We start from the raw sequence: 13,294 nt of genomic DNA on the forward strand, positions 1-13,294 counted from the left end.
GATGCTGGCTTTCGCTTCAGTGATCTGAACTCCGCCGCTGGTACTACCTCCGGACTTATTGTTGTTGGTGTTGGTGTTGGTGGAGCCGGTTCTGTCAGACATTTTGAATATATATATTATACCGGTTGCAGATTGCGGTGGGGTATACTATATGTTAGTGGTATCTTGGGTTGGACTGAGTGGGATTCTCTCGAGATCAACTGTTTAGATACTGTCTGAAGGAGAGCTGGGGCTGGAGCTGGAGCTGGAGATGTCAGGATGTGAAGACCGTTGTGAGCGATGATGATTTCGAGATTGGTGTGGTTTATTCATGGTTTATATAGATATTGTTCTCTTCAGTTTGATCTTGGGGATTGATATTGAAAGATTCTGAAGCTGCTTTCTCCGGTGTTGTGAGAATTGCGTCGCTGGATTTCATCTTGCAGCGGATTTTGTGGAGGAGTGTACCGTCAATCTGGAGAGTTACTATGAAGGATATAAAACAGTGAAATGTAATGTTTGAGAGTTTCCGAAACTGTTTAGAGAATCGTAGCAAGATAGAGAGTGGTTAATAAGATATGCTTAACGGACGAGAAATGTATCTGAAATCACGCTTATATGACATCAAAGCACTGCATTTCTGCTCATTGCCGCAATATAAATGTATATTCCTCAATCGATACCGGCGAGAATCTCTGAAGATGGCTGAGCAAAAGCTTAAGATAGAATATGCAATAAAGCTTGTATGACCTGAAAGACTGCCTCTGGTTTGTACCACAATTTAAGGTACAATCATTATATTAACAACGAAGACATCCTTAAAACTCACTGAGCGTAAGATTTCACATCTATTCACTATGTTGATGCCGCAATTTCTCACGCGAAACGGGCACGGCCGTGGGAGCAAGCCGTAACATCGACAGCTTGCGAATAGCGGAATAGAGACAAGAACTGTGCGCTTTGCTGTAGAGAACGGAGCTTGTAGTGGCTTCTGGAACCACAGGATAAAGAAAAGGAAGGGAACGAGGCTTTGTTGGTGAAAAAATGGGAGGAACAATGAGAAGAAAGAGGAGAAAGAAACGATGTGTTATGAATGTGACGTGACAATGGTCTCGTGAGTTGCCAAAGGAAAGCCACGACTAGTGAGCTTCTTTGTCGGAATTTACATGGTGAAATGCACCTTATTCCAGGATTACTTGTAGCTTTAGGCATGTTCCCGACAGTCTGGATGATATCCTGCTTGTGAGATTGCTCAAAGTAAAGTCATAGTCATTTGTAAGGGCGATGGTATGTCTATTGTCTATTGTCTAGAATGCTAACACTATAACCAGTGAATGTCAATCAAACTGATCTCTGGCCCCCTCCACGCCGTCCACGGCCCCTGCCGCGCGCGCTCTTCTGTCTCTTCTCAAACCCACTGCCATCGCCTGGCCCGCCAATACTGGCATCGCGTTTGCCACCAGGACGACCACGCGGCGTAAAAGACGAGCCTCGAACCGAGTCACCTCCGTGTCCATAGTTGAATCCGGGAATACCCTTCAACCCCATCTTGCCAACGATCTTCTTGTCGATGACAGGGGGTTCAGGGCATGCCATGCCCTGGATAGCCATCTCATTGGCCATCTGAACAAGACCCGGTTTGTCGAGACGAAGCTGCTTCAGGAGACCCGAACCAGCAAAGAAACCGATGAAAGACGAGTAGGCGCGTTGCTTCTTCTCTTCGTCAATCGTGTACATAGCCTCCGCGACGGTCTCTGCATACGAGGCAGCTCCCTCGATGATGGCGTCGGTCTGGGGATGGGGCTGGATGGGCAAGTGGCGATTGGTTCTCAGGAAGAAGGTCTCCGCTTCGGTGAGGAGGATGATGGCGCGACCATCATTGCCGGCACGGGCTGTACGGCCGACACGGTGAACGTATTGCTCGCCGTTGGTCGGCAAGCCAACCTGGATGACCAAGTCGACGTTGGGGAAATCCATGCCACGGCCAATGACGTCTGACGCGAAGAGGATTCCGGCAGCCGCTTCCTTGAATTGAGCGGTAGTCTTGGTGCGAGCGCTCTGACTGAGTCGGGAGTGAATCTCAAACACACTCAACTTCGTCAAGCCCCGAGAAAAGGCAGCTGCGAAGAGACTGACCATGTTTGCCGTGACGCCAAAAACGATGATTTTCGAACTGGTCTTCGTTTCCAACTGAAGAAGGGAGGCAAGAGTGGTAAAAGAATCTGCCACAGACGGCATCAGCACATGATACTGGGGAACTCTCTCATGCGTTGGGGTTTCGTTTTCATCAATAGTAGAAATGCTACTGTAGCCTGGCTTGAGCACAACACTGACCACATCCCTGACTTTGGGAGGAAGAGTGGCAGAGAAGCACATTCCCTGCCATCCAGCGCTTTTGGGGGGAATGTGTCGGATAATGTGCTTCACATCAGCTAGGAAGCCACTCTCGAGCATCGTATCAGCCTCGTCCAGAATCAAGGTCCGGATGTTAGACAGCTTGATAGCCGCCTCGGGCTCGGACAGGTAATCTTTCAACCGTCCTGGAGTTGCTACAAGAACAGAGGGAGCCTCTTTCATGAAGCGCGAAAACGCAGAAGCCCGAGCGGTTCCACCAACAGCAATGTCGCATTTCAGAGGTACTGCCATTTGCGATGTCAGTTGATCACATGACTTGGCAATCTGCTGGGCCAGTTCACGCGTAGGGGTAACGATCAAGGTGGCGACCTGCCCTCTAGGCGGTGCCATAGAGGGATCAAGAAGACAGTGCAATGTAGGTAGCAGGAAAGCCAGCGTCTTGCCGGTACCAGTCTTAGCCTGGACGAGGCAGTCACTGCGCCAATCTGGCAGTTCAGTTAGCACCCGTTGCTGAACGGGCGTCATATGGGTGAAACCCAGGACCTTGAGAGCTTGTAGAAGCTTAGGGTTCAGCTTTCCAGCCATGGTCTCATATAGCACCGTGCCAACGGTGGTTCCAGGACTCTGCATGATGGATGGTTGAGTTTCTATTTATATAGAAAAACCTGCAACTAATTGCTAGAGGAAAATTTCGACAGTGAAATTATAGTATGACGATTCGGCAAATGGCCGTTTTTACCTGCAAATAGCAAGGTAGTGGAACAGTGAGTAAGTCTGCTCCCTTCTCATCTCCTTTTCACTTTATATATATGATATATGATGGAGATGGATCTGATGGAGGTGTGAAGCCAACTGCCTCGTGGGTCTCTTTGAATCTCGTCGAGATTTGCCTGCCAAGACAATTCCTTAGTAAGCTGTTGATGATTGGCTGCTTTAGACCCACCGCCCTGAAATGGAGAGCGGGCCGCCCATCTTTATCGGAAAGCGAATAGGAGCTTTCCCTTGCGAAGCTTGTCCATGGCGCTGACGGGCTTGTCGAATTTTACTTACATAGTAAGAATTGGCTTTCCATTGGTAGACGTGTTGAAGGATCATAAGAGATAAGTGGGACATCCCGAACGTGAGCAATTGCTGGTTGTCTGAGATTGAGACACTTTCTAACGCGTAAAAGAAGATGCTACTGGAATTACTGAGGTCGGAACCGTCTGGACTCCTGCTGTTCAAATTATAGCTCACATAGTTATGGCTTGATCAACCAGTGTCGTTTACCCCGAAATGACCGCTACAATATGACGGGAGCTGGCACGCATAAAACTTGATGTTAATGTCACAGACTGCTACAACTAGACCAAAAAAGGTATCTTTCGGATAGTGGCGCGCCTCGATCTGCCGACATACTTGGTAATGTACTATTCTCGGAGTACGAAGGATACTACGCTAGATGGCTTGATTGACTCCATATGACAAGTGCATTGATAGCGAGCAACTAATTGTTTCACACATCATACGACTGCTCAATATTTGCAAGGACAATCGCACTCATTTCCCACAACACATCTACCCAATCCCTGCAAGCACAGTTGGACATCCACAGCTCACTGAACAGTGATGGAGGAAGATCCGCTGCTCTGGTAGCCCTCGGTAGCCACAATCTGGTAGTTGTGAGTACCCAGGTTCATGCCCAGCTTAGCCCAAGCGTTGAAGTGGTTGGAAGTGGTAACAGTTCCTCCAACTCTCTTGTTCTGGCGAACGGACCAGTACTGGGTGAAGGTAGCGGTTCCTTGGATAGAAGCGGCGTTGGTGCGGGTAGCTGTGTAGATATCGTAGACGGATCCATCGGAGGTGACGGTGCCCTTGTACGTGCCTCCACTGCCGGGGTTGTAGTCGCCGTAGGACTCGACGATGTAGTATTCGATCAGGGGGTCAGTGGTCCAGCCATAGACGGAGAGGTAGCCGTTGCCGCTAGGGGTGAAGGTGCCGCTGTAGGTGATGTCCCTGAAGTTATGTGAGCATTTATTTCACTGAACACCCTAGAGGGACAGCTTGAGAGAGGTTAACTTACTGCGCACTTCCAGGGTTCCAGCCCTTTCCACCAACAAAGTTGCCAACGTTGGACCACTCGACGGTGTACGAGCCAGCGTCACCGTTGGTGTAGGTCACATCACCACCGCCATCGGTCCAGAAGGAGTAGTAGAAGCCGTTGTTCTCGCCGGTCGAGCTCGGGGTCGAACGCTCAGAGAGCTTGTGCAAAGCATCCGAACGCTCGACGACGGAGTCGTGGGGAACGGCCAGAACAGCCTTAGCTGCGGCGAAGCAGAGGAGAAGGTTCTTGGTAAGCATGTTGAAAGAGATTTGGCTTGAGGAGGTAATTCAATAGGGCTGGGAGTCAGAAGAGAAGGTCTGCAGCGACGGAGGAGACGTTCCTGATATACCCACGATTCTGCAGAAGCTATTTAGCCTTTATTAAGAAGGGTACCTGCCGAGACCCTGCCGAGGCCCTAAATGTGAGACCCTGCCGTACCTGAAACGTCCGCTGTGATGGGGTTTAGCCTAGTCGGTGGAGCATCCGTGGGCGATTTGGAAAGCCGAATTGATCTCCCGAAACAGCCTAAATCGCCTTCTAGGGTCCTGCAGACATCCTGAAATCATAATGCCTGTTCGAATAGGCAGTGGAGCTTCAAGGGTCTAGATTTCCGGATGTGAACATTGATATCCGCCTGTGTAGCCTGACTCTATTGCTGTGTTAAAAGCATCCTGGCTCGAATGCTTCATTGTTCATTACGTAAGACCCATTGGTTGGCTCTCATCCAATCATGGATGGCATGTAAAACCATTTATGACACTGTATACTACTTTAACAATGATTATACTTCTACTGGAATCTAGACGGAGACGTACTGCTTGTACCTAGTTAAGAAGGAAAATGCTAGCGTGTGCTAATTTGAGGGAGTGTCTCCTGCCGTTAGTGACTTAGCAGAGTGCCACCGCCGCGTTAAATTTGAGGATAATACTACTATCACTACTTATTAAGGAAGGTGCCAATTGAGATCCTTCGCATGAAACCTAATTGGAAAGTAGAACGCGAGGGAAAAGATTGTGCAGAACCGGCTTCCCGACGGTCAAATAAAAACAAGGCTAGACGCCACAAGATGGTTTGATATTAGCCTGTGGCTTAAGAAGATCCGATTGCTCAGATAGCCGCCCGATACCTTGTAGTATAAGTCTCCACTGGGTGGGGCGCCAATAGTGCCATGACAGTGCTCTTTCCATTCTGAGAACTGGTGAGATGCTCTGCCGTGAAATTACCATACTCTTCCCTTCTGTGGCATTATCTGAGGGCCTACGCGTTTCAATATGATTTAGAATATTTGTCATTGAGCACTGCTAAGTCTGTAGGCAGCTGAGCAAAAGTAACATGAAGTGTATCATTGTGGTGCAGCAAAGTAGTATTGAGGGTCAAAACCAGCAAAACCTATCATAAGCAAAATGGCGAAGAACTGGCTAATAAAACATCAACTTGGAGAATGTAATATAGCAATCAAATACACTCCTCCCAGAGAAAAGATCATCATTTAGCAATAGTCTTTAGTATCGTAATCCGGATAAATGTGATCGAGGCTGCAAATTGAGTTGCCGCCCAGATAGAACGAGGTAACTATGATTCAACCATCAGTATATGAGCACGACTCAATGACAACATCAACATGTAAAAGAACTCACGATCAACAGGCAGAGTACTGCTTGGGTTTTTGATCACGACCTGGCTCTCTTCAGCCGAAGTCAGACTATTCTCGCACTTCAGCTGCTCCGTGCCGTAGGTGGTTGAGTTGCCTCCTAACCACACGTCGACATGCCAGATATGACTCTTCCAGTCTTTAGTGCACTGTTCGCAATAGTCTTCGTTGATCAGGTATTTCTGTAGGTACGGCGAGTAGACAATCTCGCATCTGTCGAATTCGCCAGGTGCCGTGGCGAAAGTCAGCGGATTCTCGTGGGTGCCGATGCCGCCAGCCGCCATGCCACGGCCACAGTCTTCCGAGATGTCTGAACCCGGAGGGTCGTTGTCGGGATATCCATAGAAGGTGTATGATACTTTGCTGACAACATGGCATTCTCCATCCTGGGACTGGCTTCCTCCCTGTACGGGCTGTGTGTCAGTTACATTGACAACTGCAGTTGGCCGCTGAGAGTCCTCCCCATTAGAAGTAGCACTTGGCTGGTGCGGAACATCACCGGTCGGAGTGACACTCGTGGTATGAGTGCCAGTTCCATTGTGAGGACCGCCTTCGTTGTAAGTGCCTCCATCGGGATCCATAGGAAGGGTGTCATTTCCCTGAGTAGTACTTACTCCGGTGTTATGGCTGCCTCCATCATCGTTGTTGTCGTGCTTAAACTTTTTAGGGAGTAAGACTGAGAGACAGACAACGACAACCACTATGGCGACGAGGAAAAAGGTTCCGAGAAGGATCCACAACAGGCGTTTGCGTTTGTATTTTGGGCCTTTGGTTGGCTGCACATTGTTTGGAGATGGGAGAGAGCTGGACTTTGGATCGGAAGACATGATTGTACGTGAAGACGAAAGGTGGAAGTTGTTTGTAGTAAATGAAGAGGGCGTGGGCTGATTGTAAGGTAGACAGTCTGTGTTGTGGTGGCTTGGAAGAGAACAAAGAGAAAAGGGGCTCAAGAACTTAGGAGCGCCATGTTTTCGAAGACTCATCGCTACGTCTGCATGTTGAGTCACAGACCGGGGTCAGCCACGGTTCGGATCTCAACTATGAGCAAACATCAGAGTGACCAACCCACGATGAGCTACATAGACAGTAAGTATGAGCGGGGCTAGACAGCACAGCCTCCAATGACTGCGAAGCCGACAAGATGAAGTTGAGAGCGCATCATTGTATCGCCCTTCGAAGATGTCGACATGTTGTTAGCTAAATCTATTTCATGAGGGCCTAGCCCAGAAAAAGTCGGATACTGGCCGTTATCGACTGGTCAAATTAAGTCGACATAGATGACGCCAGCACGTAGCTTCAACAGTACGTCGCGGTGATGTAGGATATCGGCCAGGAGGAGCCTAGCACCCTTACGCTGGATCAATCCCTTCTTGAGTACTTCGGCCCCGGATTTATAAACAGGCTGCACCTAGAATTCCTAAGCGACGCAGGTGTCAGTGCCACATGGGGTATGAATTGTCTCCGTATACTCAGTTAACTGGGTGATATTGGCGGCGTAAGGCGCAGCGTTGGCGTGGTGAGCGACATACACCATTCGATCTAATATCGACGAAATAGCGTCTTAGATAACCTATATTCTCTCGCAATGCTATTGCTGCGATTAATGTTGCTGGTAAACATGCCTTTTTATTGTAAGGAGGTCCAAATTAATGATTTTAAGAGGAGTGAGATATATTCCTCAAGAGTCCACGCTAAGAGACCTGCGTTTTATAACCAAAGCGGCAGGGAAAGGCGAGATCAGGGTTCGTAGCTCGATAGGCAACCGTATACCGTATAAGCCTTTGCAAGATCTGAGTATCAAATGATCGTAACGAGATAGAGTCAGATTCACGATTCATTGTATAAATGATGCTCAGCTCAAGACCCGTTATCAGACTAAAGAATTATTCCGGGACCCGTTTAAGTAGCTTCATAGAGAGGAATAAAACTAAGAATCCTTGCCAATTGTATGTAGCTAAAAACAGCAGCAGACGACGGTAATAACTTCTTTTAATGAATAATAAATAGATACTACTGCATGAGGACTTTGTTAGAGCGTTGAAGACAATGCAGACTAAGAGGAAGTGAGGTTCACCCACCTTGTTCGTCGAGATCATTCTTAGCCCATAACCCAGTATTATCAGGCTAACGTAATAACTTAGAGACCCAGACCTATCCACGCGATCAAGTATCTTTTAGAGAGGGATAAGGCTTAAGGCTGAGGACATCCAGATAAACTAAGTCCACTGGAACTCTGTGCTCATACTCGCGTCTTCGCTGTAAACAAAATCAGCCAAGGGTGGAATTTACTCAAGCGCTGTATAAACCTAATGTCCATGTAGTCGTTCTCGTTGAGCGAGAGATATATGGTCGATTCGTTAAGCGGGAGACATATGGTCGACTGGCTGGGCCCCATTAACTCGGGTTGTCCAGCGGCGGCAATTTGATAGTTGACCAGATCGCCGCGTGCAATGGCCAGGATAGAAGTTGTATCATAATTCAGCGGGTGATAAACCGCAAGCAAAACACCACGCATAGTAAGAGGGATGGCGGGATTGTAGTTGTAGATCGCGTAGGTCAAGGTATCAATGTCATCAATAGCTCTCTGAAACTGGTCGGGTCTGTTCCAGTATTCTTCTGTACACGGAAGATATAGCCACGTTGTACTGAACTGCCACTGAGAGACATCAAAAAGATCAACGGCCATCTTTATCTTCTGAAGCACGATATTAGGCAGTAGTAAGAGGTAACACGCGCCTGAGCAAATAAAGAAGCCAGAAGAAGCGAGGAGTTGGAAGAGGTAAGGTTAGAAGAGGATGTTGAATTCATACTTCCATCTTTGAGCAGTCACTCCTTCCGGAATTCGAATTCAATATGATAATTTCTCGGGCCGGTAACACGGCTTGCCGAGAATATGATAGCCATTCCCATAATCGCAAGCTTTATGAATGCAGATGTCTGCGTATCTTGAGATTCACAAAGCAAGGTTGCCTCGGTGAAGATCTGTGGCAGCTCTCATAGATCCGGGCCCAAGGCCCGTGTTGGTCTATAAGAGGTCTGTTAGGTTACGACACGAATACGAGGGAAAAGTGACTGCAATACCTTGAGTCTGACTGCAATTGAAAGCGTGCAATGAGCGTCAAGAAAAGTAAGCCACAGCAACTAGGGGTTCAGGCAACCTCAAGTCCCAAGTCATATACTATCTGTTAAAGCCCTAAGGTAAGAACTCACAGTTCGGTTCAGATAAGGTGCACTAACGCTCGGAGATACTGGTCCTCCGAGGTAGGGCCCGAGGGGCATGTACGTGAAAGCACGCACTGACGAGGTGGCAGCGAGGTGGCAGTGAGCTCAGGCGGCAAAAAGTAGTACCCTTATAATATAAATGATGGAAAATAGGTAACATCCTCGTTTGAACTAGCCTGATTGTAATTCAGTGTAACCCCTACTTTAGTGGTCGCTGTCTGGGGTTAAGTCAAGGATAGCTCATATTGAGGTTTCTTAGGAAGCCCCACTAACTCTAAATATTGCAAGCTGGATAAGCATTTAAGGTTCAAACTGGTATTATTGAGGTGGATATAATGGTCTATCCCATCTCTGTGATCAACTACTAAACTCTCTGCCTTATGACTCTTGTTCTAATCGGTGGGGTAATTGGCCGCACCACAACACTTGCAATGATTTCTTGTCGCGACGCGCGTCAACTTCATCGAATCAGACGGCTCAACGGGCAACAGATAGCCACTAGTACTCCATAGCCATCACCTCATCCATCAGCACGAAGGCGTCACCACCAAGCTTCAACAAAGTCCACTGAGCTGTGGTGATGTATCGCTAGAGCACTGTCCGTGCGTCGGCTCTCGCCTACGATAACAATTTGGGACTGTCGAACCAGCGAGCTTCTCCCCGTCTAGTTGGTTGTTGGCAATCATATGAATAGCATGGGCTGATATAAAAAATGTTTCTGCCAGTATATATCCAGCGAAATTGCGCACTCACAGGGCACTCAGCACGCAATTGACGCTAATAGCATGTCACCACCAGCACATCCTGGCCGCTCAGCGAAGCGCCATGGGAGGTCATGGAGTCCCGATCGAAAAGATCATTTATATCTTGTGTTGAGCCTGTCTCTAGTCGCTCTCAGCTGTTCTGGAGATTTATCTTTCCATCCATCCACAAATAAGCCAACAGCACCGTTATTATGGCGCTTTTGGAATTTCCCAAGCTCAACTCCACACTAGGGACGCTGAGGGCCTATCACTTGGCCGCAATCATATTGTGAGAGATGCCAGTGTCCTTTTCTTTTTCTAAGTGATCGCTAACTCGAACCCCTTTCAGCGTCTCCTCGTTCTTGGCAGGTTATGACTCCGGCATTGCGGGCGGAATTTTGAGCTACAAGACCTTCGAGAATGACTTTCGTTATACTAGCGGACAGGAGTCTAAGGTCTCCTCCTTAACGGTCGGTTTGGAGCAGCTCGGTTCCTTCGTCGCATCTCTCTTTGCCTATTATCTCACCGATAAGTTCGGGCGCAAATGGGTCATCATCGGCTCAACTGCCGTCTTCTGCATCGGGGTCATTATCCAGGTCATTAACACCCACTCGCTTGGCGCATGGTACGCAGCCCGCATCATCGCTGGTATTGGTATGGGAGGCCAAAGTGTTGTCGTCCCTATGTACTCCGCCGAGATGACGCCGAAGGAAATCAGAGGGCGATGTGGTTCCTTCTACCAATGGCTATACACATGGGGTATTCTAGCGGCTTACTGGATAGACTACGTACGTGTACTAACAGACATTGTGCCTAGTCATTGGCTGACAAGCGCATAGGGTGTCGCAGCGAGTGCAAGCATTTCGAAAACATCGCGCGAATGGCAAATCCCCGTGGGTCTTCAGCTGGTCTCGGGAGGAATCATGGTGATCGGAGCGTGTACACTGCCCGAGTCCGTACGTTGGCTGCTAAGCCAAAACAGAACCGACGAAGCTTGGAAATCCTTGACCTGGATTCGTGGCGACGAAGGAGAGAAAACCATCGAAGAATTCAAGGAAACACAACTGGGTCTGAAGGCAGAAAAGGCAGCAAAAGAGAACTTTTCTCTTCGTGAGCTGTGGGAACCGGCTAATCGCCTGCGTTTCTGCGTCGGGCCTATGCTTTTCGTGTTCCAAAACGCGACGGGAAGCAGTGCCCTCGCTGTCTTCGCGCCACAATACTTCAAGCTTCTTGTTGGAAGCGGAGGTAATCGCGATCTTCTGCTCACTGGTCTCTTCGGTGCCGTGAAATTTATCGCATGCACGTTCTTCATCCTCTTCCTCGCAGAGCGATTCGGTCGTCGGATGTTGCTTACGGGCGGATCAGCCTTCATGGCAGTGTGTATGTTGATTACCGCTTTGATCGTCAAGTGTATCCCGACCGAGTCGAGTACATCGGTCACCTCTGCCGGTCGAGCCACGGTGGCCATGCTCTACTTGGATATCATGGTAGGCAATCTTCTTATATCACATGACTTAGTGCCTGACTAACGTTTTCTACTAGGTGTACAACTGTTCATGGGGTCCAGTCCCTTGGGCATATGTGCCGGAAATCTTCCCCACCCGTATTCGAGCCCTGGGACTAGCATGCAGTATGTTGGCTCACTGGGCAACATCCTTCTGTTTCTCTTTTGCGAGTCCCTACATGATTGACAACATCGGTGCCAATACCTTCCTGTTGTTCATGGCTTTCGACATTACCGCTGCACTCTTCTGCTTCGTCTTTGTGCGAGAGACCCGTGGTCAGAACCTGGAGGTCGCCGCAGGAACAGAGTGGGACGTGGTCGAAAAGTCCGCCGATGGTCTGGAGGCAAGCGAGAAAGGTGAAATCGACCCTGATAGACCTTCAGAGATTGCTGTGGCACCTGGGGCTGGCAAGCAACTAGAGGTCGTTGCTGTGCATGATACTTATGGCCTGAACTTTAAGCGGCGGTCGTAAAACTAACTACATATAATTTTCGGACTATAGCGTATAATGATTGGTGGAGAATTTGTCGGAAGCAGTGATGGAACGTGTTACAGGCATATAGTCTATTGATAGTGGGAACATACAAGACGTTGTTAGACTTATACATCTCGAGCCACTTTCATCATCGGTAGGATATAATGGGTCTTATCATTTTGTTACAGCTTTCTCAGGATACTACAATACATGGAGTTGTTACACAAGGTTAAGAGATCTTCAATCATACTTAGGAGGGTCAAGAACCGTCCAGAACCACTCTATACTTACATCATGTACTGTGGCCATTAACCGTCCGAAAATAAAACAAAAGTAGAGACAGGAGGCTCAGTGTGATTCTCACGTGGTGGATTCCACCTCTCTAGCGACTAACCATCCAACTCAGTCTTTGCCGACCACTTCCCCTCCTACTCCGGCCAAACATTGACTTACTCTCACCTAAGATCACCTCATAAGTCTATGTATATCCCTGGTCAGAATCAAGTTTTGCCCCATGTCGTCGGCGCAAATGTGAATGGACAATGGGGACGTTCCAATTTCTCTTAGCACTTGTTGGAGCTGTCGGTTCAAGTCCATCTGTCTCCGAGTCGCTTTGTGCTACAACAGCTGGTTTTAATAACTTCCTACCCTCTATAGAATCACTATTGAGCTAAACTTTCTGACAATTGTGTCTCAGTAGGCCATCTAGGGCAATCGAAAGATACAGCAGCGTCGAGAATTTGTTTGACAAGCATTGAGAGTTAACTTTTCGATCGAACTGAGTTCATGCTAGAACGATATACACCCACACGAGCTAACCTCAAATCATCAAGAGCTGGAAGGGTAGCCCGATAGCGCATGTCAAAAGACCTGCGCAAGCGAGATGATCCATGATCTGACAAGACGCCACGCAATTATTGCAGCCCCACGGGTTGCTACAAACAAAAAGTTAAGGTTTGATATTTCCTAGACTGATCGGAAGATCATTCACCTCGTGGATGCAAATCGATTTTGTCGATAACGGTTCGTCAAGATGCAGGAGAAGCCGTGGCACAAAAACCATTGGAGGTCGCAGCAGAGGCGGTTCTACTTGGCAGCCGGCGATCGGAAGGCTATACCATTCCATAAGGATAAATGTACCGATTTACGGCTAAGTCCTTTCCCTGTAAGCAACACTTTGAGTATTGTTTACGTTTCAAGTTTTTCATCTTAACTTTTCATCAGCAGACTCATATTTCCCCCCCACTTTGCCATCTTGAAAGGCTTTTGATCACCTCATCT

At 48.2% G+C, this 13,294-nt stretch overlaps 5 protein-coding genes across 5 annotated transcripts; 1 reads left to right on the plus strand and 4 right to left on the minus strand.

Annotated features, from left to right (window-relative positions):
* Positions 1-1,320: 1,320 nt before the first annotated feature.
* Positions 1,321-2,964, minus strand: AtWU_05041 (DEAD/DEAH box helicase; the record flags this gene model as incomplete). Its single annotated transcript, XM_035500151.1, has 1 exon — positions 1,321-2,964. One exon carries the CDS (start codon positions 2,962-2,964, stop codon positions 1,321-1,323), a length of 1,644 nt encoding a protein of 547 aa, XP_035356044.1.
* Positions 2,965-3,929: 965 nt separating this feature from the next.
* AtWU_05042 (glycoside hydrolase family 11 protein) lies at positions 3,930-4,674 on the minus strand (the record flags this gene model as incomplete). The annotated part of the gene is made up of 2 exons (XM_035500152.1): positions 3,930-4,329; positions 4,397-4,674. The coding sequence occupies 2 exons, from the start codon at positions 4,672-4,674 to the stop codon at positions 3,930-3,932; spliced, it is 678 nt and encodes a 225-aa protein (XP_035356045.1).
* Positions 4,675-5,906: 1,232 nt separating this feature from the next.
* AtWU_05043 (uncharacterized protein) lies at positions 5,907-6,895 on the minus strand (the record flags this gene model as incomplete). Its single annotated transcript, XM_035500153.1, has 3 exons — positions 5,907-5,989; positions 6,055-6,472; positions 6,683-6,895. 3 exons carry the CDS (start codon positions 6,893-6,895, stop codon positions 5,907-5,909), a joined length of 714 nt encoding a protein of 237 aa, XP_035356046.1.
* Positions 6,896-8,284: 1,389 nt separating this feature from the next.
* Positions 8,285-8,754, minus strand: AtWU_05044 (uncharacterized protein; the record flags this gene model as incomplete). The annotated part of the gene is made up of 2 exons (XM_035500154.1): positions 8,285-8,324; positions 8,375-8,754. The coding sequence occupies 2 exons, from the start codon at positions 8,752-8,754 to the stop codon at positions 8,285-8,287; spliced, it is 420 nt and encodes a 139-aa protein (XP_035356047.1).
* Positions 8,755-10,245: 1,491 nt separating this feature from the next.
* On the plus strand, positions 10,246-12,010 carry AtWU_05045 (sugar porter family MFS transporter; the record flags this gene model as incomplete). The annotated part of the gene is made up of 4 exons (XM_035500155.1): positions 10,246-10,322; positions 10,383-10,821; positions 10,873-11,520; positions 11,576-12,010. 4 exons carry the CDS (start codon positions 10,246-10,248, stop codon positions 12,008-12,010), a joined length of 1,599 nt encoding a protein of 532 aa, XP_035356048.1.
* Between the last annotated feature and the right edge of the window lie 1,284 nt (positions 12,011-13,294).

The sequence above is a fragment of the Aspergillus tubingensis genome (genome assembly GCF_013340325.1).
Source record: "Aspergillus tubingensis WU-2223L DNA, scaffold_7, whole genome shotgun sequence".
In the NCBI taxonomy this organism is placed as follows: Eukaryota; Fungi; Ascomycota; class Eurotiomycetes; order Eurotiales; family Aspergillaceae; genus Aspergillus; species Aspergillus tubingensis.